Source organism: Rhinatrema bivittatum, chromosome 4 (genome assembly GCF_901001135.1).
Source record: "Rhinatrema bivittatum chromosome 4, aRhiBiv1.1, whole genome shotgun sequence".
Classification (NCBI taxonomy): domain Eukaryota; kingdom Metazoa; phylum Chordata; class Amphibia; order Gymnophiona; family Rhinatrematidae; genus Rhinatrema; species Rhinatrema bivittatum.
The window spans coordinates 335830653-335853024 of record NC_042618.1 but is presented as its reverse complement, the minus strand read 5'-3'; the positions used below and the strand labels follow the sequence as shown (position 1 = coordinate 335853024).

General features: G+C 42.8%; 1 protein-coding gene across 1 annotated transcript in view; it reads right to left on the bottom strand.

The window, feature by feature from the left end:
- Positions 1-22109, bottom strand: part of ST6GALNAC1 (ST6 N-acetylgalactosaminide alpha-2,6-sialyltransferase 1) — a 76079-nt gene extending 53970 nt beyond the window's left edge. Inside the window, exons 1-4 of the mRNA XM_029597496.1 lie at positions 22009-22109; positions 16125-16407; positions 5482-5650; positions 1814-1985 (exon numbers count right to left, since the gene is read on the bottom strand). Of these exons, the coding sequence (XP_029453356.1) occupies positions 1814-1985; positions 5482-5650; positions 16125-16407; positions 22009-22109 (725 nt within the window). The remainder of the gene's footprint in view (positions 1-1813; positions 1986-5481; positions 5651-16124; positions 16408-22008) is intronic.
- Positions 22110-22372: the final 263 nt, after the last annotated feature.

Below are 22372 nucleotides of genomic sequence, written 5' to 3'. Positions count from 1 at the left end.
AATTTGTTGCAATACCATTAAAAGACCACAGGATGACATGTTGGATGTGTGAGCACTATAAGACTGTTGTTAATGTGATTTGGAAAAATGGGTGTATGTTTCCTTAAAGGTTTGGGTTTCTCTGATTGGCTGCTGAAAGAGAATTGGGCAGTATAAGGGTAAAACTTTTGGTGGGATTTTATCCTTTCCTGTTCTACTTTTGCCCATATAAGGTAGGGATTAAGGACCTCCCACAATGCAATTAATTGGAGTACCCAGCCTGCAGGCTAGGAGGCTCAGGGATGCTTCAAGAGGAGTGGGACCCTGTAGGGGTCTCTTCCTTCAAAGCCAAGAAGTTGAGAAAAGTCCACCTCCTGCGTGGATTTGGATGGGAGCGAAGAAGGATGAGATGATAGCTGTAGAGTGGCAAGGAGTGGGGTTTTCCCCCTCCCCCAGGAAACTACCATGCCACAAGGAGAAGTGCAGGATTGGGGTGAGTTCGCAAAATTGGGAATGCCCCAGGGTGTCCTCTAGATGTGTGGAGATCTGAGTAACTAGCACAGAGAGAATGGTGAGGTTACTTCCTCCTTTGACTTTACCTGAGTGGTGAAACAGAGAGGCCAGGAACCTGAATGTGACATGATGTTTTTCCCACCTCATGAGGAAGTACCCAAAAGAGAAGCAGAATAGGAGCACTAATGAGGTGAGATCATGTGATGGTATACCCCAAGCTGTCCTTGATATGCAGTGTCTGGGGAAGTCTGCACTAAGATGGTGATGTAGATAGTGGGGATAAGGTCCACTGGTGGTGTGAGTAAGACCACTGGTGGTGTGAGTAATGCTATGGGGAATGAAATTATGTATTTGGTTCCCATTGGATGAGAGTTTTGATATGGGCAGGTTTGAACAACCCAACCCTCCCTTAGGGCTGAGAGAGAGAAGAGGCAGTGGAGAGGATAATAGGTTGACCTGTCTGGTCAGCAGTAGTGATAATATTCACTGTTATAGAAGCCCACTATTTTCTGATTTGTTCAGCAACAGTGTTGTAATATCTTCTCATCCATGTACATAGTTTTTGGTTGGCTGGATATTCCAGAAAATAAAACTATTATTGGTTTGGAATTTGATACATTGTGATTTCATCAATGTCATCTATTCCATCAAGGTCCATTTCAACATGTCAAGAATCCACGCTATAAATTTGGAAAGGACAACCCCTACACAACAGGAAAGTCTCATTCCATCATTGTATGTACCCTGTCGGGGTGGGGGGTTGGGGGAGGGTAGAGGGTTATATTGTTTTCAGGTTTCCCTAAACCTCAGATCATTTGCCCACAGATTCCCATTGCTGGGGATGGGGAGAGGGGAAGGGGAGGTTGCAGTTGTATAACAGCTGGTGCTTCTCATATGTGGGAGGAAATGAGGAACATGCATATAGAAAGGCATTCAAGATCTGAAGAGACTTGGCAGAAGATGGTACACAGAAAAAAAAAATCTGTTTTGTTGGAAATAAGCAATTTTCCTAGGTTCTGAAGGGATTTGCTTGGTTGAAATTGAGTTCTACATCTAAAGATTTTATTTAGCAGTGATGAATGCACTCACTCTGCCGCTGTAGGCTTGTAATTTTCTATAGGCTATCGGTCAGAGGGCTGGTGCATGAAGCACTTAAGAGCACAGCATCAGCTGCTGAGCTAGTGATTTCATCACTGTTGAATTGCAGTTGGGTAGGTAGGCATCTCCTGCATAATGGTCATTTGTTCAGGTATGATTTTATTTACATCTCTGCAACATAAGACAGCTCTTAAACAAAAGCTTTGCCTGTTCCGCCTCTTACCGAAAGATGTAATCATGTGAGTCAATCTCTTTGCCCATGCGAGAATTGTTCAGTATCCCACCATTTCCGACCACGGCACAGCTCACACACTTTGGATGCTGACTGCTGTTAGCAGAGAGGAGGATTTGCTGCTGTGGGATGGGTGGAAGGAACGATACCGCCTCCTGCACATCTACCATATAACAATAATAATTTGCATTAATATAATGGCTCTCTTTCTCAGACAGGGTACAGTCTTGTACAAGTTAAAAGCATTCCTGAAACATGTGCCTTGCAGCAATTTATATGGCGGATGATATAAAAACACTGTGCATTTGTTTGATTCATCTTTGGATTTTAATGCATACCAAAAAGAAACAGTGCATGATAATTAAAAATAGTGTGCATTAGATCTATTTAAGGGTGCACTACTTCGATTTGGTATGCCCCAAATAAAAATACAAATTTTCCAAAAATAAAAAAGCTAAAAAAATTAATAGAAAAAAAACAAGTTGATAAAAACGTATTTTCCAGTTGCACGCCCCTCAGGTTTTTCTGATTTTGTATTCTCTAAAAAAAACTTAGCAACAGACATTCAAGCTGTATTAATGGTGGACTATCCTAACAGAAACCCAGATATATGAACAAATTGCTCACTACCTGGGGCCATAAGGTTCTTAATCGTAGGTCCTACAGATTTTTAATTTTTTAAAAAGTGTGCATGTGTCTCATATTTCCCAAAACGCTGTGCAAAATGTCAAGAAATCCAATTACTTCTCTTGATTTTATCAAAAAAATAATGTACACTTAGCTGAAACACTTGAAGATCCAACAATGGCTGTGTGGAGATGCAGGAGAAACACAGTTTCATAAGTTATCATAAGCTGTCATTGTGAGAGTTTCCCTAAAGCAGCTAATTTTGCAAAACATTGCCCCATGTCAGAATTATTGGTCCAGAGAATTGGAGACTGAATTTTCAGTGACATAAAATGATACTTCCAACTATTACATAAGGAAAATATAGATGTGGGTCTGAGGAAAATGTCATTTAAGTTGTTAGATTTGCTGATGATGTAAAGACGTACTACATGAAATTGGCAAACTCACCATTGTGCATTAACTGTCAGGGAGAAAACAGTACCTCAGTACCTGGATTTTTAAGGTGCCCCAAAGTATAATTTTTTTTGGAATGAAGTAATAAGCGCAATGCAGGATTGCACTGGGGTTTTACTCCCAATATGGACTGAAATATTATTATTGGGAGACCTATCACATGAACCAGATATATACAAGGAGTGCATTTTATTTACTTGGCCTTGCAAGCAGCTTACAAATGTCACCTGCTCAGGTGACCAGAGGAGGCATTTCCTACTTTGAACCTCTGATCTGGTATTTTCAGATCTCCCATGGTTTGATTCAATTGGAATAAATGTCCTGTAGTTTGATTGGACAAGTGAGCCGTCACTCACGAGATCTGTTATGCAATTGGCTTGAGAGGTAACGATAGTGGGGCTACTTGGCAATAGTGATCATAATATGATCAAATTTGAATTAATGACTGGAAGGGGGACAGTAAGTAAATCCATGGCTCTAGCACTAAAGTTTCAAAATTGAAACTTTGATAAAATGAGAAAAATAGTTAAAAAAAAAAAACTCAAAACAAAACAAAACTGAAAGGTGCAGTTGCAAAGGTTAAGAGTGTGTAATAGGCGTGGACATTGTTAAAAAATACCATCTTAGAAGCGCAATCCAGATGTATTCCACACATTAAGAAAGGTGGAAAGAAGGCAAAATGATTACCGGCATGGTTAAAATGTGAGGTGAAAGAGTCTACTTTAGCCAAAATATCTTCATTCAAAAATTGGAAGAAGGATCCCTCAGAAGAAAATAGGATAAAGCATAAGCACTGGCAAGTTAAATGTAAGATATTGATAAGACAGACTAAGAGACAATTTGAAAAGAAGTGGCCATAGAAGCAAAAATATTGTAAACATTTTTTTAAATATAACCGAAGCAAAAAGGCTGCAAGGGAGTCAGATGGACCATTAGATGATTGAGGGATTAAAGGGATACTTCGGATGATAAGGCCATCGTGGAAAGAATAAATAAATTCTTTGCTTCTGTGCTTACTGAAGAGGATGTTGAGGTGACCGTAATACCTATTCCAGAGACAGTTTTCAAGGGTGACGATTCAGATGAACTGAACCAAATCACAGTATACCTGGAAGATGTAGTAGGCCAGATTGACAAACTGAAGAGTAGTAAATCACCAGACTGGATGGGTTCTGAAAGAACTAAAAAATGAAATTTCAGACCTATTACAATTAATTTGTAACCTATCATTAAAATCATGTGTTGTACCTGAAGACTGGAAAGTAGCCAATGTAATCCCGATATTTAAAAAGGGTCCTGGGGTGATCTGGGAAACTATAGACCAGTGAGTCTGACTTCAGTACCTGGAAAAATCCTAGAAACTGTTATAAAGAATAAAATCAAAAAACATTTAGGGGGTTATTTACTAAAGCTTTATCGCATGCGATATAATGCAAATTAGGGGGAGGGGAGGAGTTGGCAGTGTCTTCGCTGAAGGCGATAATGTTACCAACGTTATCGTCGGCAGTAGAGCACCGAATAGCACCACCTTTCACGATGGCGCTATTCGGTGCGAAAGCCGGCACACCGCGGCTGCTGAAATCGCACCACCGTGGTGCGAAGCCTGAGGGCTTTCGCAGGCCCGCCCACCGTTTTCGCTGGATTCATCATTCTGCGAAGAATGATGAATCCAGGCCTTAAATAAACATGGTTTCATGGGACACAGCCGCATGGATTTACCCACGAGAAGTCTTGTCTCACAAATCTCCTATACTTTTTTGAAGGGGTTAATAAACAAGTGGACAAAGGTGAACTGGTAGATGTGGTGTATTTGCATTTTCAGAAGGCATTCAAGAAAGTCCCTCATGAGAGGATTCTAAGAAAATTAAAAAGTCAGGTGATATCCTTTTATGGATTGCAAACTGGTTAAAAGAGAGGAAACAGAGAGTAAGATTAAATGGTTTGTTTTCCAGCAAATGCGCACAGCAGGCTTCTGTCCAGCCCTTGGAAGCAACAATTTCCTACCTCCAGAACAGACATACTCTTCCTATCATGGGCCAGGACCCATCTCGTCATTGCTGATTCGACAGACGCCCCTTGCAGGCCATGGTTTACTCACCTCTGCCATAGCACACACACAGATTCAGGTTTCAGATTAATAGCAGTTAATATATATTTTAGCCACCTTAACTTCCTATTGACTCCCAATCTCCATTAGCTGCTGAATGGATGGTTCTGACAGTCAGGATGTGTAATGCTAGGTTATTACAGCACAGAGGCTATTCCATGGCAGCCTAAGAAAAATGACTTTCTCCTTATAGTTTAATAAACTGCAAAAGGGGACTTATGGAAGTAAAGAGCTGAAAATCAGAATTTAGCAAAGTTCGTATGTGTTTGGATGGAAAGGGTTCTCAGGAGCTGTCATTCATGATTTATAAAAGATCATTCTATCTATGACTGATATCCTTTCTTTCTGGAAAATAGTATTTCAGAACATTAATATTTAGTATGTTCCAGCATCAGCATGCAAATGATTTTCAGAGCTGCCAAAATGAGAACCATCTGTGTTTCTTACAATGCATATACATTTTTCTTACCTGAACGGTTCAACTCCATCCATCCATATGGAGGAACAAAATGTTCCAGGCGTTCCCATTCTTTTTCACTGAAAATCCGCCTGTCCATGAAGAGGGTGATGTTGTGAAGGTATTGATTCCTCAGGTAAGGAGAACTAGCAGCCTTGATCTTCACAGAGTAAGGACAATTCTGAAAATAGGTGTTTGGGAGGTGGGGGGAGGGTCATGATTAAAAACTTACAATTACATGAGAAAAGAAGTTTAACAATTTCAACAACTACATATCCTTTTCATAGCACTATTAGACATGTGGAGCACTATGCATATGTAACCTCAATTCAGGGTGCTGAATGAAATAGTCAGGGGCCACACTCAGTCAGGGGATTCAGTACCAATTGCACCTTGCTAGTCCTTTCACTCCGGGGCAAAGCATCTTTCAAAAGGAAGGGGGGGGGGGGGAAGGATTACATTCAAGGCCCACGGTATTTGGGTGGAATCCCATCCCTGTGCATTACTGATGCTTCTTGGATGTAGGTGCTCTGAATGGATTAGGTAGGACACTCTGGTAGGATGCATCAAATTATTTTTGAACACAGTAAATTTTAATCAGTTTGCAACAACAAAGCTATTCCCAGTTATATCCATGTCCAGACTGGTCTAGCTCCATAAAAGTCACTTCTCTCTCTTTTTCTCTGTAGAATACCCTCATCAGCACTGGGTCCTGAGATTGGCTTATCTTCCAGGGTTTGGAAAGAAAAGTGTCCCAGGTGGGTGGGGTATCCTAAGCATAGGGATTTCCCTTCCCCTATAGTATTTGAGGTCCTCGATGTTCTCCAGACAGCCCCAAAATAGTCCTTGTTTTCTGTCCTGGGGTTAAGACTCCAGTGGGGGTTTCCAGATATTCAAACCTCTTATTTCTGCTCTCCTTTCCAAACTGGTTAGCTGGATCTCTCTGGAAAAAGGTGATGGGCTAGGAAAAAAAAATCAGATCTTTTCTTTCCCCAACCTATAGGGCAAAGAAGGGTGGCCTCAAACTTCCTCCCCAACTCCAAAGGAAAAAAAAAAAAAAAGGACAGCACCAAAATCTTCTCAATATCCATCAAAACTCTCTCTTGTGGCAAGTCACCACCGTTGGCAAGAGGGGCACCCAGGGTCAGCAGAAGCACTAGGCAAGCTAGGCCTGGGCCTAGGGCACCTGCCATTAGGGGATGCCACGACCACTGCTGGCACTCGAAAGCCAATGAGGCAGGGTGAGGCAGGGTGAGGCAGTCGCTTCAGGCGGCAGAATTTTGAAGCAGCTAAAAGTGCCCCTTCAAAATTCTTCCCAGCCTCTGCCTCAACCTGCCTCCCCCCAGGGCTGGTGGAAGCATTAGGTGAGCTAGGGTGCCGACCATTAGGGGGTACCGCCGCCGCCACTCATGAGCCAATGAAGCAGGATGAGGCGGCTGCTTCAGATGGCAGAATTTTGAAGCAGCTAAAAGTGCCCCTACAAAGTTCTTCCCAGCCCCATCTCACCCTGACTCCCCCCCCCCCCCCATCGTGCAACCCTCCCGACCCCCCAAGACTCACGAAAACCCCTGGTGGACCAGTGGGGAGCATGGGCCGTTGGCTGCCATTAACCAAAATGGCGTCAGTGGCCTTTAGCCCCCTACCATGTGACGGGGCTACCGGTGCCATTGGCTGGCCCCATGTCACAAGATATGGCAATGGATGACCGGCGCCATTTTAAAAAATGGAGCTGGCCGGGTGGTTGGAGGGGCTATTTTATTTAAATTTGGGGGTGGGGGAGCGACGGCATGTGGTCCCTGCCCCTGGAGGTAGGAGTCAGGGCTGCGACCGGGGGCGCGGTGAGGGGGTGTTGGTGCGGTCAGTTGGGAGTGGTGGTGGTGCAAGGCAGAAGATGCCTAGGGCGCCTAATCCCCTTGCACCAGCCCTGGGGGTACCACTGGTATTCTCTATCTCTGTCAGGACCTGGGATTCACAAAAATAAAAAGAACATTTCCAAAAATGGACAAAAAAGAAAACAGTTCACCTTATTCAAAACCTGAGGCAACACCTTCCAGGCAGGGTATGCACTGGGCAGGGAAAAACTCCCTCTCTCTCTAAACTGCGAGGCCTAAACAAGAGACAAAAAGAAACAGCTCCCATCCCTTCAAATGCTAACCCAAAAATGCACTCACCCCCACCTTATTCAAACAGGAATCACTGCTCCAGCAAAGCTCAGGGGAGGTGAAGTTCAGAAGAACGCCCCTCTCCTAATTCACTAACCTCAGGGCTTTACTAGGGCAATCTAGTGGAAAACTTGAGTTACACTTATGCACATTAAAGATAGTCCTTACTTCCTGCATTTTATAACCTAATTAAGACACATGCCAAGACAAATAAGAGCATTTGGGAAATATATTTGTAGCGCCTCCACCAGGTGACATGGGGGAAAACCTGCTGCCAATTGCTGGAGGTATGCTGCAAGAGAAGCCCCCTTCAGCCTTCGGGTAATAGGGCTGGATGGGGGTTGCGGGTTCTTTAGATACTGTGGGGGGAAATGACCCTGGCACCCCAGATTCAATGCAGTTAGTAACCCTGTTCCTGAGCAGGTGACCCAGGATACATCACAACATGCTGAAACGTTTAACACAACTTTACTCTTTGTCAAATTCAAGGAGGCATAAATGCAATGGCAATTCAAAACAGCAGCAGAGTAATGCCCCACAGTAACAGACAGGAACAGCAGCTTTAGAGAAATATATATATATATACATTCACACAGTAGCAGGATGTAACTTTTGAAAACAATGACAACCCCAAAAACAGCAACAATGGCAAGCAGCACCCAAAACCCCTATAAAAGCGACTAGAAATTAAAAAAAAAAAAAAATGGTTTCCACATTCCTGGTGGTGCATGCACAAAAAAAAAAAAAAAAAAGCATGGCAGGGCCCTGGACTTTCTAAATAAACCAAATATCCACACAAGGCTGCTGTGGCAGGTTGATATGGACCCTCCTGTGAAGATGGGTTTAGTCCAGACTGAGGGTTTGTTTGAGCAGGCAGCCACTGTTGGTCCCAGTGTTTAGAGCTCAGAGGGTTTCTCAGGATTGAAACCCCACTGCAGTCTGTCCCTCAGGTAGTATTTGCTCTTGTAAAACAAACCCCTGCGTATTACAAAAGTGACTCATTCATATAACTATGAGCACCCAGTGCAGAAATACACCTTCAGGGAAAACCCTCTGGTTCTTTTTCCTAGAGTCAATAATTAGATTTTGTTTGTCTTTTACTTCTCTCTGTTGGCTCTGTCAACAGATAAGGGCCCTCTTGCCCTAGAAACTGCAGTTAATGTCTCCTGACTTAAGGGAGGAGTTTATCCCCAATTTAACCCTGTCCCCCATTGAGAGATTCTTTCCCTTTCCCCAGTGTTCAGCAGTAGAGATGTGCATTCTTTTCAAACGAAATTGTCCAATTCGTTATGGTTCAGGAGTGCTCAAAAACGAAAGGCATTTTTCTGAAATTTCAGAAAAATTCATATGTCATGCTAGTGTGCACTAACACGAAATTCGGGAACCACGAAAAAAAAAAATCCCAAACGTCATAAAAAATAAAATAACCCTTGGGGGACCCAAACTGAACCATGAACCGACCCCCCCCCCCGAAACATCTCTAACAGTGCTCCTGTTGGTGGTAGCTCACCCTTTTTTTTTTTGCCTGCTTCTGACTTTTTTCTTTCAGCTGGAGCAGCTTCTTCTCTTTTCTTCTCTCCCCTTTAGTCAAAACCCTCCTTTCTTCCCGGGCAGTTGCTGCTGAGCTCTACTCGGAGCAGGCTGCAGGAGCCAGCTGGGCCGAAGGGGGTAGCAATTTTTGTGTGTGGGGGGAGGGAAAACGGCTCTTTTTCCCCTACCACTGTTATTTTTTGTTTCCCCCCCCCCCCCCCCTTTTTCCAAATGCTGCATTAATTTCCCCCTAAGCTTGCTTTTTTTTTTCTTTTTTCCCCCTCCATTCTTTTTGCCTGCTGCTGTTCTCCCAGGCTAATCACCAGCCAGAGCCCACCTGCTGCTCCTTGGTTCCCTCCAAGGAGAGGATCGTGGTCTTCACGCCTGCTGCTCCAAACTGCAAAGTAAAATGTTTCTTTAACATCTTTAATATTAGACTTTACTAGTGCAGTGGGAGTGATATGTTGGAGCTTGTGCCCGGAGGGAAAGCAGCACAGTTACCCTGAGTTTTTATCCCTTCCTCCATTTTTAACTGCCTTATCAGGAGCAGAAAAAAAAACCTTGTTGAAAATGCCAAAAGAGAGACCAAGAGGTTCTAAAAGCACAATGCCTAAGACCTCTCCCCCAGGAGAAAACGACTCCAACCAAATCCCTGAGCTCTGTCAGAGAGCACCACTTTTTCTGAGCCAACTAGGAGAAGATATTTCCAGTTCCTTCTTTTCCTGCCCTCAAGAGCTCAAGCAAAGTGAGACAGGCCAAACCTCACCCCTTTTCACAATGAAAAAAGGGGACAGGGAAGCCATTGGCAGACTCTGAAGAAAAGCCAGCAGAAGCCACAAAGGAGAAAAGTTCAGAACTTCCTCCCCTCCTTTAAAGGATAACTTTTAAGAAAATTCAAGAGGAAGTGGCAGAGCAGGAAACACGCAATAGAGAGCGGCTGAGGGAAGAGCCCTCCAAACGCTCCCCCCCTCCCAAAATAAAAAAAGGATGATATTCATAAATAAGAGTAATACAAGAATCATCACTGATCCTATGATAAATAAAACCCAGAGTACAGTCAGTTCCTCAAGTACATACAACACCTTTGTAGGCCTAACCCCTTCTGGACAAGGAAGAAGTGAACCCTCTATTCCAGAGACTCAGGAGGAAAGAACACTGGCCACTCCTAGTCCTCAGAGAACTCCCATTCCTGCTGCAAGTGGCCTCCTAGAGGAGGCCACCGAGCCATCCACAGCTGAGCATGAACCTCGGAGAGAAAGTATTATGCCTATCTCTGACGACAGCCTTTCTGCTGCAAGACAACCCTTGGGAGATGCAGCAGCAGAGGAAGGGGTGGGGAGGAAAGATCTGGAACCCCTCCCCTGGACACCAAGCAAGTCACCCCTCCTGAAGAAGAGGAGGAAGCTCTGGAAAATCAGAGGGGAGAAAGAGCTGATACATCTGTTGAAGACTGGTCTTTGCCATGTCCCTTGAGAGAAGCTCCCCTCGAAGTGGAGGCACTCTCCAGTGAAGGAAATAGGGAGCAGGAAATGACGCAGGAAGACGCTCAAGAGACGGGGATTCAACACACAGTACCCCAGACTTCCAAGGAGGAGGACTGGTTGAGGAGGAAGAAGGGGGAGTGGGAGTTATTCAGGAACCAGAAATAATCCTAGATGCTCCTAATTCCAAAGATGGAGGTATAGTGAAGGTGGAAGAAGAGGAAAGAGCCCCTCCCAATGAGCAGGACCTGCATCCGAGACCTAGCATAGTCTCCCTGAGCCACAGATCTCTCACCCCATCTGCAATTCCAGCCCTCAAAACCATCGCTAGACCTCCCAGCCCTCCTTCCATAAAAACATCAGAGAAGGTGCAAACATCTAGCAAGGTATTCTCCTTCCCTGCAAGCTTTAAAAGCTCAGTCCCCTAAGAAAAAAAAGGAGAAAATAAAGGAAGGTCACAAGATTCTAATCTTACTTGATATTACTGCAGCGTCTGATACAATAAATCATAAAATTTTGATTTCCAACTTAACTCAAATAGGTATTTCAGGGACAGCTCTCCAGTGGTTTAATTCATTCTTATCAAACCGTCAACAAAAAATTACACTAAATAATTGTCAATCAGACTGGTACTCTACTTCAACTGGAGTACCTCAAGGCTCTGCTCTCTCTGCTCTTCTTTTCAATCTATACTTCGTTCCACTATGCCGACTCTTAGCCGGTTTAGATCTAAACTTTAAAGTCTATGCTGATGACATTCAGTTCACTGTGCCTTTTACTGATACATGGTCTAAAAACTTTCTCTCTCCTACAGCTATATCTTTCCACTATTAAAACATGGCTTTCTCATAACAGACTGAAATTAAACACAAGCAAAACAGAGTTAATTTATCTCTCTACTATACCAGATTCTCCCTTGCAGCCACCTCCAACTTTCATCTTCGACAATCAAATCATAAACATAAAAGCACCTGCAAGAAATCTAGGAACATACATTGACTCTAGACTCGATATGACTCATAACATATCGGAAATTGTAAAAAAATCCTTTTTTAAAATGTATATGTTAAAAAAGCTTAAACCCTTACTTCTTCCAAAAGATTTTCGGCTAATTACTCAAGCATTAATCCTAACTTCCCTAGATTATTGCAATTCACTATACCTTGGTCTTCCTCTAACTACCATACATCCGTTGCAATTAGTTCAAAATGCGACAGCCCGTATGCTATTTAATGTTTCCCGCAGAGAACATATTACCCCAGTTCTACAACATTTACACTGGCTTCCAATTCCACAACGTATAACATATAAGATTCTGTCTATTATCCATAATTTACTGTACAGTACTGATTCTGTTTGGCTATGCTCCTTGTTAAGAATTTACAAACCGTCTAGACAACTATGCTCCTATGATAAATGTCTACTGGAAATTCCTTCTGTAAGATCTGCCGCTTTATCTCTAACCCGAAAGCGTGCTTTCTCGGTAGCTGGTCCACTACTGTGGAATTCTCTCCCAGATTATATCCGCCTAACTTCAAACCGCAAAGAATTTAAGAAACATTTAAAAACTTATCTCTTCTCTCAAGCCTTCAATCTTCAATAACATTTTATCATTTGCTGTAATTTACCATTTATTATAGTACCAAGTTTAATTTTTGTAAAATTGTAATGTCTTAACTTATTGTAATGTTTTTAACTTATTGTGTATGTAAGTAATCATGTTCACCGCCTAGACGGATAGTTTTCCTACCCATTGTGCGGTATATAAAACTTTTAAATAAATAAATAAATAAATGTTGTCCAAGTTACAACACTTGGAGAATCAGCCATGAGAAAAGGATGGGCAGGTATTCCCTGTCCAACAAAAACAGGACCCATGGACAAAGGGAGGTATGGGTCGGAAGCATACACTGTTGTGTAAGATGCTGCCAGCCTTTAACCTCCAATGCAGGAAAAATAGCAGGCCCTAAGGGATTACTTCCTTGCAGCCACAAAAGCAAGCGGGGAGGCTGTCAGCCTCTTCACTTCCATGACCACAGTATCAAAGGCACTAAGGTAAGACATTAAAATAGGAGGCAACACCCAGCGGCTACAGCCCCTAAAAGAGCTGAAAATGAGGGTGGTACTTTCAAACCTGCCACCCTACCTCCTGGACGATTTGTTGCAGCCGCATCTGAGTATCTTAGGCGGGGTGGTGTCTGGAATCACCAGAATTCCCCTGGGGCATCAGAAAGCAGAGCTGCAGCACTTAAAATCCTATGGGTGCTGGGTGATTATCTGACTGCTTGGAGGACAACGAGGGGCAAAAGGGGTGGCTCTGAATTTATTACCTAGACCACCCCTGTAAGGTGTATTATTCAGCCGGAGAGGAGAGGTATTTCCGCTGTCAGACAATTCATTGCGGACACCTAAAACAAACTAGCCATACCATAACAGCACTGACAGGACTCAAACAGCAATAACTCTACCTATGAAAAGGCAACATGGCAAATATTACCCTGGACCCTAAAACACCAATATGCCTCCTACTGGGAACACAGAACAAGCCAGACTGCCAGATTCCTATACAGAAACTACACACTAGAAGAATCCCTCAGCTTGGTCACACATGCAAAACACAGACAAACCCTCATCAAATACAGAGTAAACTAGAAATATTCAGACAAAATTTGAACTGGAAACCCCAAGAAGCCAGACTCTGCATGCAATGCAACACTAGGAAAACAGAAATAGAAATGTATTTTCTCCTGTACACAACAAAATACATATATATATATATATATATATATAAATAAGAGATGCATATTCTTAAAGTTGCTTTTTTTTCTATCTTTATCTGGACATTTTATTTTTCTAATCTTGTTGGCCCCAGTCTCTTTTTCTACCTTCCTCTGTCTATTCCTAATTCTTTTTCCAGGGTCTCCTGTTCATTTGCCATGTTTTCTCTCTCCTTCTTTCTTCTTCGCTTCTTTTGCTGTATCTGCCTGTCTGACATTAATCTTTCCCTTTCAACTCTTTCCTCCCATGTATTTTTTTTTTCGCCTAACAACTCAGATTTCATCCCTCTTTCTCCCTTCACCCTCCAGTCCTTGTTCTCACCTATTTACCAATTTTTCATCTCCTTTTACTCTCCCCAGTCCATTTCACCCACTCCCTAGTACCACTTTCCACCCTCTGTATTCATCCTCTCCCCAGCCTTCATCTACTTCTCTCTGCCTCTCATCCCCTCACCAGCCCCAGCTCCTTTCCTGTCATTCATCCCCTCCATCCCTCAGTCATCCTCTCTCACCTCCTTCACAGACCCATCCCTTTTCACTGCCTCATCCCCTACCAAGTGCTCCAGGACCCTCACACATCTCTTGACTTCTCCCCACCCTTCAGCCTTCTCTTACATCCAACATATAGACCCCAAATAGAAGGCATAGGGAGGGGGGGGGATCTTGCACTGACTGGCAATTGTAACATTAAACACCTTACTGAGAATGCAGGATGGACCTTTTTTGGTCTTTATCTGCTGTCATTTACCATGGTTCTATGTCACCAAGCCCCCCACTCACTTTCCCTGTCCAAATGATCACACCCAATCTCCAAGCCCCCATTCTCCCACCCAATCCCCAATATTCTCCGATCCCTATTACATTCACAGGTCCCACCCCCACTATCCCTCCAATCCTGTATCCCACCTTCATGCAATCCTAGTCCCCACCCCCATATCCCTGTCTTTTTAATCACCACCCTCCACCACGGCTCTAGCCTGACAGGACTCAAACAGCAATAACTCTACCTATGAAAAGGCAACATGGCAAATATTACCCTGGACCCTAAAACACCAATATGCCTCCTACTGGGAACACAGAACAAGCCAGACTGCCAGATTCCTATACAGAAACTACACACTAGAAGAATCCCTCAGCTTGGTCACACATGCAAAACACAGACAAACCCTCATCAAATACAGAGTAAACTAGAAATATTCAGACAAAATTTGAACTGGAAACCCCAAGAAGCCAGACTCTGCATGCAATGCAACACTAGGAAAACAGAAATAGAAATGTATTTTCTCCTGTACACAACAAAATACATATATATATATATATATATATATATATATATATATATAAGAGATGCATATTCTTAAAGTTGCTTTTTTTTCTATCTTTATCTGGACATTTTATTTTTCTAATCTTGTTGGCCCCAGTCTCTTTTTCTACCTTCCTCTGTCTATTCCTAATTCTTTTTCCAGGGTCTCCTGTTCATTTGCCATGTTTTCTCTCTCCTTCTTTCTTCTTCGCTTCTTTTGCTGTATCTGCCTGTCTGACATTAATCGTAAGGCCTCTCTTTCCTTCTTACCTCCCCACTGCATGCTCCCTCAGTGAGAGAGTCCACGGTGCTGCACTCCTAACCCAATTGTTCCTCTAGCTACCTGTGCCTCTCCTTTTCCACCTGCAAGGTTCGTTGATGAGTTGTTTAAACTGTGCAGAGCCTCCTCACGATTCAAAAAAACATCTGTTCAATGAACTATGCAGGTGAAAAAGGAGAGGCATCAGCTCAGCAGCTACAGACGTGACTGCGTTAGGTCAGTAGAGCTATGATCTGTCATTGCCAAGACATAAACCAGGGAAACCAGAGATAGGAAGAGGAGAGAAGGGAAGGGGGCAGGGACTTGGGGAACCAAAGAATATAGTCAAAAGTCCCCTCTAATATGCCCACAGACCTCAGACTGGAGCCCTGCCATCTAACATTTCGGAAAAAACTCAAGTCCTGGCTATTCCTTCAAGCCTTCCCTTAAACTCTCCAAAACATGCAAATGGCCCTTTAGCCACACTTCGCTATATATGCAGCTAGGAACCATCTACTAAGTATTTTTAAAACGTTTTAATTTTTAACTTTACTTTGTTAACTGTCTTCCTATGTCCTATGTTTCCAGCTATTTTAGCCCCCAAGTTTATTCCACCTTGTTGATTGTAACTTTGCTTCTTGTTTAAATGGTTTGTTAAAGTTATAACCCCTTGTTCTTTGTAAACCGATGTGATATGGTAATGATCATGAATGACGGTATAGAAAAGAGTTAAATAAATAAATAAACAAACAAAATTTATTTATTTTTTGCCCCTTGCTCCTCCCAGCCTCCTCTTCTCTGCCTCATTTTTGGTCCCCTTCCCTAGCCTTCACTTCTATCTCTTTCTCCCATCCCAGTATCTGTCCCCCTGTTCCCTTCCCCAGGATCTGACCCTCTGCTTCTTACCCCTATCCTCATCATTGAATAGATCTAAGTACCTGACTCCTTAAGTTAGGCACCTAGATCTTTCGACTACCAACCCTGTCTGCTGTAGAACTGAGATTTTCTGAGACAGCCAAACACTCTCATTTAGCAAAGAAAAAAAAATATTACATTTGTAGCAAATGATCTGTTCAGATTTTGGAGACATGAGCCCCAGGCAGATGTGGAGATGTTTGGCGATTAAACAGTCTCTTCACTTACCGTCTGTATGGCAGATGCTTCCATGGTGTATTTGTCTTCAAAGTCCCATTTCGGTTCACGCTCAAAGTCTTTTTTTTTTAGCCTTTTCTTCTGAGGTGTTGTGGGACCCCCAATCTTTGTATTTACTTCTGATACTTTTGGAAGAATATGATTTTCTTTTCCTCTATTTCTGGAATATGCTTTTTGATTTTTTGGAGGTGAAAGATCTCTCAAGTTTGTCAAATCTGAAGCAGGCTCCACTCTTTCTAATGTGTTCAGGGTAGGAAGAAGGCCCTTAGTTTGTCTGTATATGGTAAAAAGAAAGAAGGGATAAGCCTTGAAAAATAATTACTTGATTCATGGTTTTAACAAAAGGAAGTCTGGTTGCAAAGAAGTGGGGAGAAAGCCAGAGATCAAATGGAATCTATGGAATTGTATTAGGAATAAAAAGAGGAAAGGTGTTCAGCAAACAACTTCCAAAAGCTGTCTGCAGAAAATTCACAATATTTCTGGTATCCAAGAATATCTTTTTAATAAAGATCCATAATGTACGCTTGGATGCCAGAAATATTGTGAATTTTCTGAGGAAAGCCTTTGAAAGCTGTCTAAACAAAAAGAGCACCAGCAAAATAAAATGATACCACAAAGTTTATATATTTGAGACCATCACATTAACCAGCAAGCTTATCCAACTTCACTTACAAGTAGCGGGACGGCGCAAAGAAATTGCATCTACCACTTAAATGTGTTATAGCTCAAACTTAGACTCATAGGTCTCTCAATAAAGTGCAAATTTGTTTTTCAAAATTTGTTTTGCATATAAACTTATTTTAGTGCAAGATTTGAGAAAAATCTTATAAAATGACACTTTTAATTTTATAGCAGAATTCCATTGGAAGAAGCCAAATAGATACTAAGCCCACATTAGACCCAACACGATTTGCTTCTCATTTTAAATTTCTTCTTCAGAGGCAATTCGTCCAAGCAGTCAAATAACACAGGCTTCAACGTCTAATGTCAACAGCATAGAGTTCCATTAATTCCATGTGGCTGTTAGAATACTTCTTCGCTGAAAGTCTGAGTTTCAGTGTCAGTGTAAGGATCTGTAGTCGCCCTAGGCGGCAACTTCACCATGTCACGTGGTTCTCTCTCTCTCTCCTCTACCCCATCCCGAACCACCAAATCATGTACCTCCATCCCTGCCACCCGATCTTTCTCGCCCGACGAACCTTTATTGGCGCACCCTTGCATCCCCTTACGCTGTCCTGCCTACTTACGGCATCCTAGGTAGTTGCCTAGTCCCACCTAATATTCACGCTGGGCCTTCTGGGTTTGCAATTGTGATATTTGAAAATTGTTTGCCATACATCTTTCTTCTTTTTATCAAGTATAAAGTGTGGGCTACATGTTTGCTATTGCGTTAGGAATGAAATTGGGTAGACTGTCTGGGCCTAATGGTCTTCATCTGCCATCATATTCTGTGTTTCTATGGTTCTTAAATTAGTTTAAAGTTTCAAAACCAAATACTGATGTTGTGGCACTCTGAGGGGTCTTGGGCAAGTCAGAGAACAGATTCAGGCTGGACTCTGGCTGTTCTCTCATAAACTTCTTTACTAATGACAAGAAAACAAAACAGAAGCAGATCTGTTTACCTTCGTAGTTCACAAAATAAAGATAGCAATATAACTCACAGTTCAGCAGTATTAGCCTTCCCTAGGCTTCATAAGAACATAAGAAATTGATATCCTCTTCAATTTCGATGTCAATAGCCATTAAATACTCTTCATACGTTTGTTCACTTTGGTCCCTTAATACTCTCTCTCCAAATCCCCTGTTTCAATTATCACTGCGATGGATCTGCTATTCTCTCCGGTTCTCCTCTTTAAATCAACCTCTGTCAATACTCAATTTTTCACATGTGGGATTTCTCTCAAACACCCATTACCGTTTCAACAACCGGATACTGCACCATCAGTATTACAACTTCTTCCAGTCCCCCGAATAATATACCCAACGCTTCTTCAATCTTTACTCTACACAATTCACTTCTCTTCCCCTCTCTTCTAAATGCGACCGCACCTAAATCTCCTTCTGGATCATTCTCTACTTCTCTCTGCACAGCCTTCAACGCTGCCACTTTTGTGAGAGTGTGGCATAATTGGTGCAGCCTCATAGGTAAACCTTTGAGGCCTTTGCTTACAGAGGAGGAACAAGCCCTATGACAGGACAGATTGCAGCTTCACCTACAACAGCCGCCTCACCCTTGGGTTGAGACCTTGGATTCTGCCAGCTGGCAAGACTTAGGCAGGTCTCTAGGGCAAGGAGGCAAGACAGAGTCCAAGACACGCTGAGGTCAGGGCAGGCAGCAGGTCGGAGAAACAGGGATGGGCCAGATGTCAAGGCAGTCGGCAAGCAGATCTAGTCAAGGGCCAGGCAAAGGGTCAGATCCAGGCAGCAATCGAGATCAGGTCCAGGCAAGGGTGAAGTCCAAGAAATTGGGCCAAGAGGGAACAAGGACATAGAAACAAACTGAACAAGAAAGGAAGACAAGGACATGACACGGAAGATAGCAAAAAGAGGAAGGCAAACATGGCAGGAACACTGCAGAGCAGGAAAAGAAGGTCAGGCACAGGAATGCAGGAGTACCACATACTGCACTAGGCAGAACTGAAACACATCTTTGCCTCAGGTCCCATGGGGTGATGTCATCACCAAGTGCCACTTGAGTTTCGCTGCGGGGCCTATCTATCCGTGCACATGTGCAGCCATGCATGCCCATGGAGGAATGGAGACTAAGTGGGCATGGCGGCATCTCTGAGTGTGCAGCCATGGTGATGTGTGAATGAATTGGGAGGCCACCATTTGTGGACCGCAGTCTGGGTAAGAGTGGCAGCTTATGAGGGTGTCCTGTGAGCCACTGATTGTAACAGTACCTCTCCTCCAAAGCCCCTCTCCCGTCTTCTGGGTTTGGGCTTTCTGAGGAACTTCTTTAGAAACTCTTGTACAAGCTGAGAAGCTGATATACCAACACGGGAAGAATTTCAAGAATGGTTCCGTGATCTACGCCAGGACATCAGAACCCACAAGCAAGAGATTACAGATCTAATTTCAGACTTAAAAGAGGAAATCTAAGATATTGGTCGGAGAGTGGACAGGACGGATATAAGAGTGGATACTCAAGCAGAAAATTTAAAATAGGTTCATGCCAAATATAACACTATCAAGGATGAACTTGAACAATGGGCGGCAAAAGTTGAAGATCTAGAAAACCACTCTCAGAGAAGTAATTTACGTTTTAGGGGCAACAACCATACAGAGATTCTGCCAACATCTATTAAACAAAGCCCAATCACACTCAAAAACAAACAACAAATACTGCTTGCAGAGAAAGTACGGAATCTTGGAGTAATAATTGACACTGAACTAAGCTTAAAGCAACACATATCTCTGAAAGTAAAGGCAGGATACGCTAAACTCATGGTCCTCAGAAGACTCAAACCACTCCTAACAACTGCTAACTTTCGATCAGTACTACAAGCGTTGATATTTGCAAGCACTGATTATTGTAATGCACTTCTACTAGGCCTACCATACACCTCACTAAGACCACTACAAGTTTTGCAAAACTCAGCAGCAAGAGTTTTAACCGGCAAAAACAAAAGAGAACATATCACGGAAACACTGGCTGAACTACACTGGCTTCCAATCGAACAAAGAATCCATTACAAAACATTGTGCACCATACTTAAATTAATACATAACGAAAACGCAGACTGGTTAAATACAGCCCTCAGAGTACACGTCCCGAACAGAAACCTAAGGTCAGCGAACAAAGCCCTCCTGACCATACCATCAGTCAAAACAGCAAGACTAACACAAGTAAGAGAGAGGGAATTATCATTGGTAGGACACATAATGTGGAACTCCATGCCCTTGAATTTAAGACTACAAAGAGATAGCAAAACTTTTAGAAAAGGTTTGAAAACCTGGCTATTTAAACAGGCCTTCCAGAAAGAGAAGGGAGAATAGAAGCCAGGAATGGGCAAAGCACGAACAATTTAACAACCATACACACTGCAGAAATTCTAAGTGTGTAGTTTTAAGATATAGCACACCATAACTAATGGATAAGTTACATTTGTAAAATTAGCTCTGTAATTAAAACTGAGAAGGAAAGACATGGACATGAATCACATTTAACATCTAACATTGATAACAAACTATGTTACCGAACCTTATGGCACCTATGTAAACGGACAAATTGTAGTATGATTACTTTTATGTGCCTTAATGTAAACCATTGTGACGGTCCCCACCAAACGACGGTATAGAAAAGACTTAAATAAAATAAATAAAATAAAAATATTAAGACAAGGAGGGCCTGCATCAGATTCAGTGGTGGAGATAGACAAAATAGAGTTGGAAAGAGCACATAGGGCTCTGGGACAGAAAATCAGCAACAGGCCCAGGGACATAATTGTCTGCTTTCATTCATTCACAACTAAAGAACAAATCTACAACATTGCACACAAGCAATTGACATGGAAATGGGAGGAGAACGAAGTATCTATCTATGTAGATATTCCTTAGTTTTAACACGCCAAAAAGTTTTTGAAGGAGAAAACAACGCAGGGAAGCTGCTGGCTCAGAGGTTAAAGAAAAGACAGTCCCAGAATAGCATAACAAAAATCAAAGAAAGCAATGGGGACATATTAACTCAAAATAAAGACATATGCAGATGCTTTTTGGCTTTCTATGCTGATCTATATAGATCAAATGACTCCATTCAGGAGGATAGTATTGATTCCTTTTTAGACACAGTGACTCTCACTGAACTTTCCCCCAATCAAAGGGATTACATGGATAAAAATATTTCTGAAATGGAAGTGGCATCTGCAATCAAATCCCTGAAACAGGGGAAGTCACCCGGTTTGGACGGATTTTCAGCCATTTTTTACAAGAAATTTGAGCGAATTTTAACACCCTTGCTAACGCAAATGTTTAACTCTCTGAGTACAGGGACAGCACTTCCACCATTTGCTAATGGGGCCAGTATTACCATATTGGCTAAGCCAGACTGAGACCCCGCAGGTTTTGGGTCATATAGATCCATTTCTCTAATTAATTTAGATTTAAAAATCATGGCAAAAATCTTGGCCAACAGACTAAATGGACTCATAGCACAAATTATCCACAGTGACCAAGCAGGATTCATAACGGGACGTTTGACAGCGGAAAATATCCTCTAAATAATTAACATCTTATGGTAGTTGAAAAAAAAGAAAGATCCCAACCCTATTTTTAACAGTAAATGCTGAAAAAGCATTCGACCTTGTACACTGGCCATATTTGTTCAAAACGCTCCATAAATTGAATTTTGGGAGCAATTTTTTACAATGGCTGACTGTCGTGGATCATGTGATGACGCCACTCTCTGGGGTAGTCCGGCACTTCTCTCAATCTCATGAATTGCTCCCTTCACAGGAATCTCCTCTATCAGGCTCCACAGTGCTACAATTCTCCCAGGCCTCGACGTAGGCCTCTGGGCCCTCCCTGGGCTTGCTCAAGCGCCCAGCAGTCTTGGCCCCAAGTTCAGCCAAGTTTCCGGCAAACAAACAAACACAAAAGCAGTTTGTAGCTACAATGAAACAATCCCTTTTCACAGTTCCCCTTTGTGAACCCCCAATAGGTTCAAAGAACTCCCGCTGCACAGAAGAAAACACCGCTTGACTTCTCCAGTCAGCTGAACCAGCCTGCTTGGGAGTTGCACAACATGCCCCAACTCCCCTCCGTTGTATAGCAGGTCCCAGTCTTCCCAAACCTTTCCCAACAAAACATCGTGCAGCCAATCAAAGTGAAAAAAACCCCAAAAACATATAAAGTCCCTCTCAGCAGTGCCACTCACTCCATATCCATGCTGGAGTCAGCTGTTTCCTCTGCCTGGACATCCATTTCCATCTCCTCTTCCTCCTCTGGGGTCTCAGATTTTCTGGCCAGTTGAACCATCCTGGCATGCCTTCCTCCTCTTCCCTCATTGGTTCAGCTGGGTGTGTGTCAGCGTTGCACTGCTCAGCTGCACAATCAGGTTGATCTGTCTCCGATTGGCTGAGCTGGGCTTCTAAAAATCTAGGAGTTGTAGTTTTTCTCCTGCTCCTCGGCAACCCCTGCTGCCTAACTTGGCTCCGGGTCTTTCCAGTATTAATCTAGCCTGGGTTTTCCTGCTTTAAAGCAGCCTGCACTTCATCATACTGACCCAACTCTACACAAAC